Genomic DNA, 750 nt, shown 5'->3' on the forward strand with positions numbered 1-750 from the left:
ATATATATATATATATATATATATATGCATGCATGCATGCATGCATGCATGCATATGAAAATTACCTTGTCTTTGTGTTTTGGATTGAAGCCCGAGTAAGTGGTAGCGAAGCCACAAGGAAGGTGCTGCAGCAGCAGCAGCAGCTCAACGGTCCAGCAGCCTGCTGCTGCTCGCTGCAGCAGCAGCTTAGCTTGTCTTTTGCATGCAGGCTGGGGGGCCCCCCGCAGCTCAGACCCAAATACCCCCTTCTCCGATACACAGGGGGCCCCCCCCCTGCTGCTGCCATCCGCAGCAGCTTGCATGCAGCTGCAGCAGCAATCAGATGCAACCCCTGCTTCTGCTGCTGCTGCTTCTGCTGCTGCAGCTGCTGCTGCTGCTGTAGATACACCGGGAGAGAACGACTCAGCTACTTCTGCTGCTGCAGCATGAAGGGGGCCCCCAGGGGCCCCCTCCTCAGAAGCAGCTGGTGGGGGGCCCCCCGGGACCTCTGTATCTGGGGGGGGGCCCCCCGGGGGCCCCCCGGGGCCCCCTGTGCTGGAGAGGCAGGCCGTGCATGCGCATGCATCAGCACTGTCGCTGTCTGCGTCTGCAGTTGACTCTTCTCTGCTGTATATTGAGGATAAAGGAGAAGTGCTGCTGCTGCTGCTGCTGCTGCTGCTGCTGTCTTTGATTTTTTTTTTGTTATAAACCAACAAGTAGGGGGGCTGGGGGCTTAAGCCCGAGGAATCCAGGGTCCTGCAGCCCCATACA

General features: G+C 57.9%; 1 protein-coding gene across 1 annotated transcript in view; it reads right to left on the minus strand.

Annotated features, from left to right (window-relative positions):
• Positions 1 to 712: 712 nt before the first annotated feature.
• Positions 713 to 750, minus strand: part of EMH_0034740 (uncharacterized protein) — a gene marked incomplete at both ends in the record, with an annotated part of 748 nt that continues 710 nt past the window's right edge. Inside the window, one exon of the mRNA XM_013494902.1 lies at positions 713 to 748. Coding sequence (XP_013350356.1) covers positions 713 to 748 — 36 coding nt within the window. The remainder of the gene's footprint in view (positions 749 to 750) is intronic.

The sequence above is a fragment of the Eimeria mitis genome, genomic scaffold (assembly GCF_000499745.2).
Source record: "Eimeria mitis Houghton genomic scaffold, Emh_scaff1329, whole genome shotgun sequence".
Lineage (NCBI taxonomy): Eukaryota > Apicomplexa > Conoidasida > Eucoccidiorida > Eimeriidae > Eimeria > Eimeria mitis.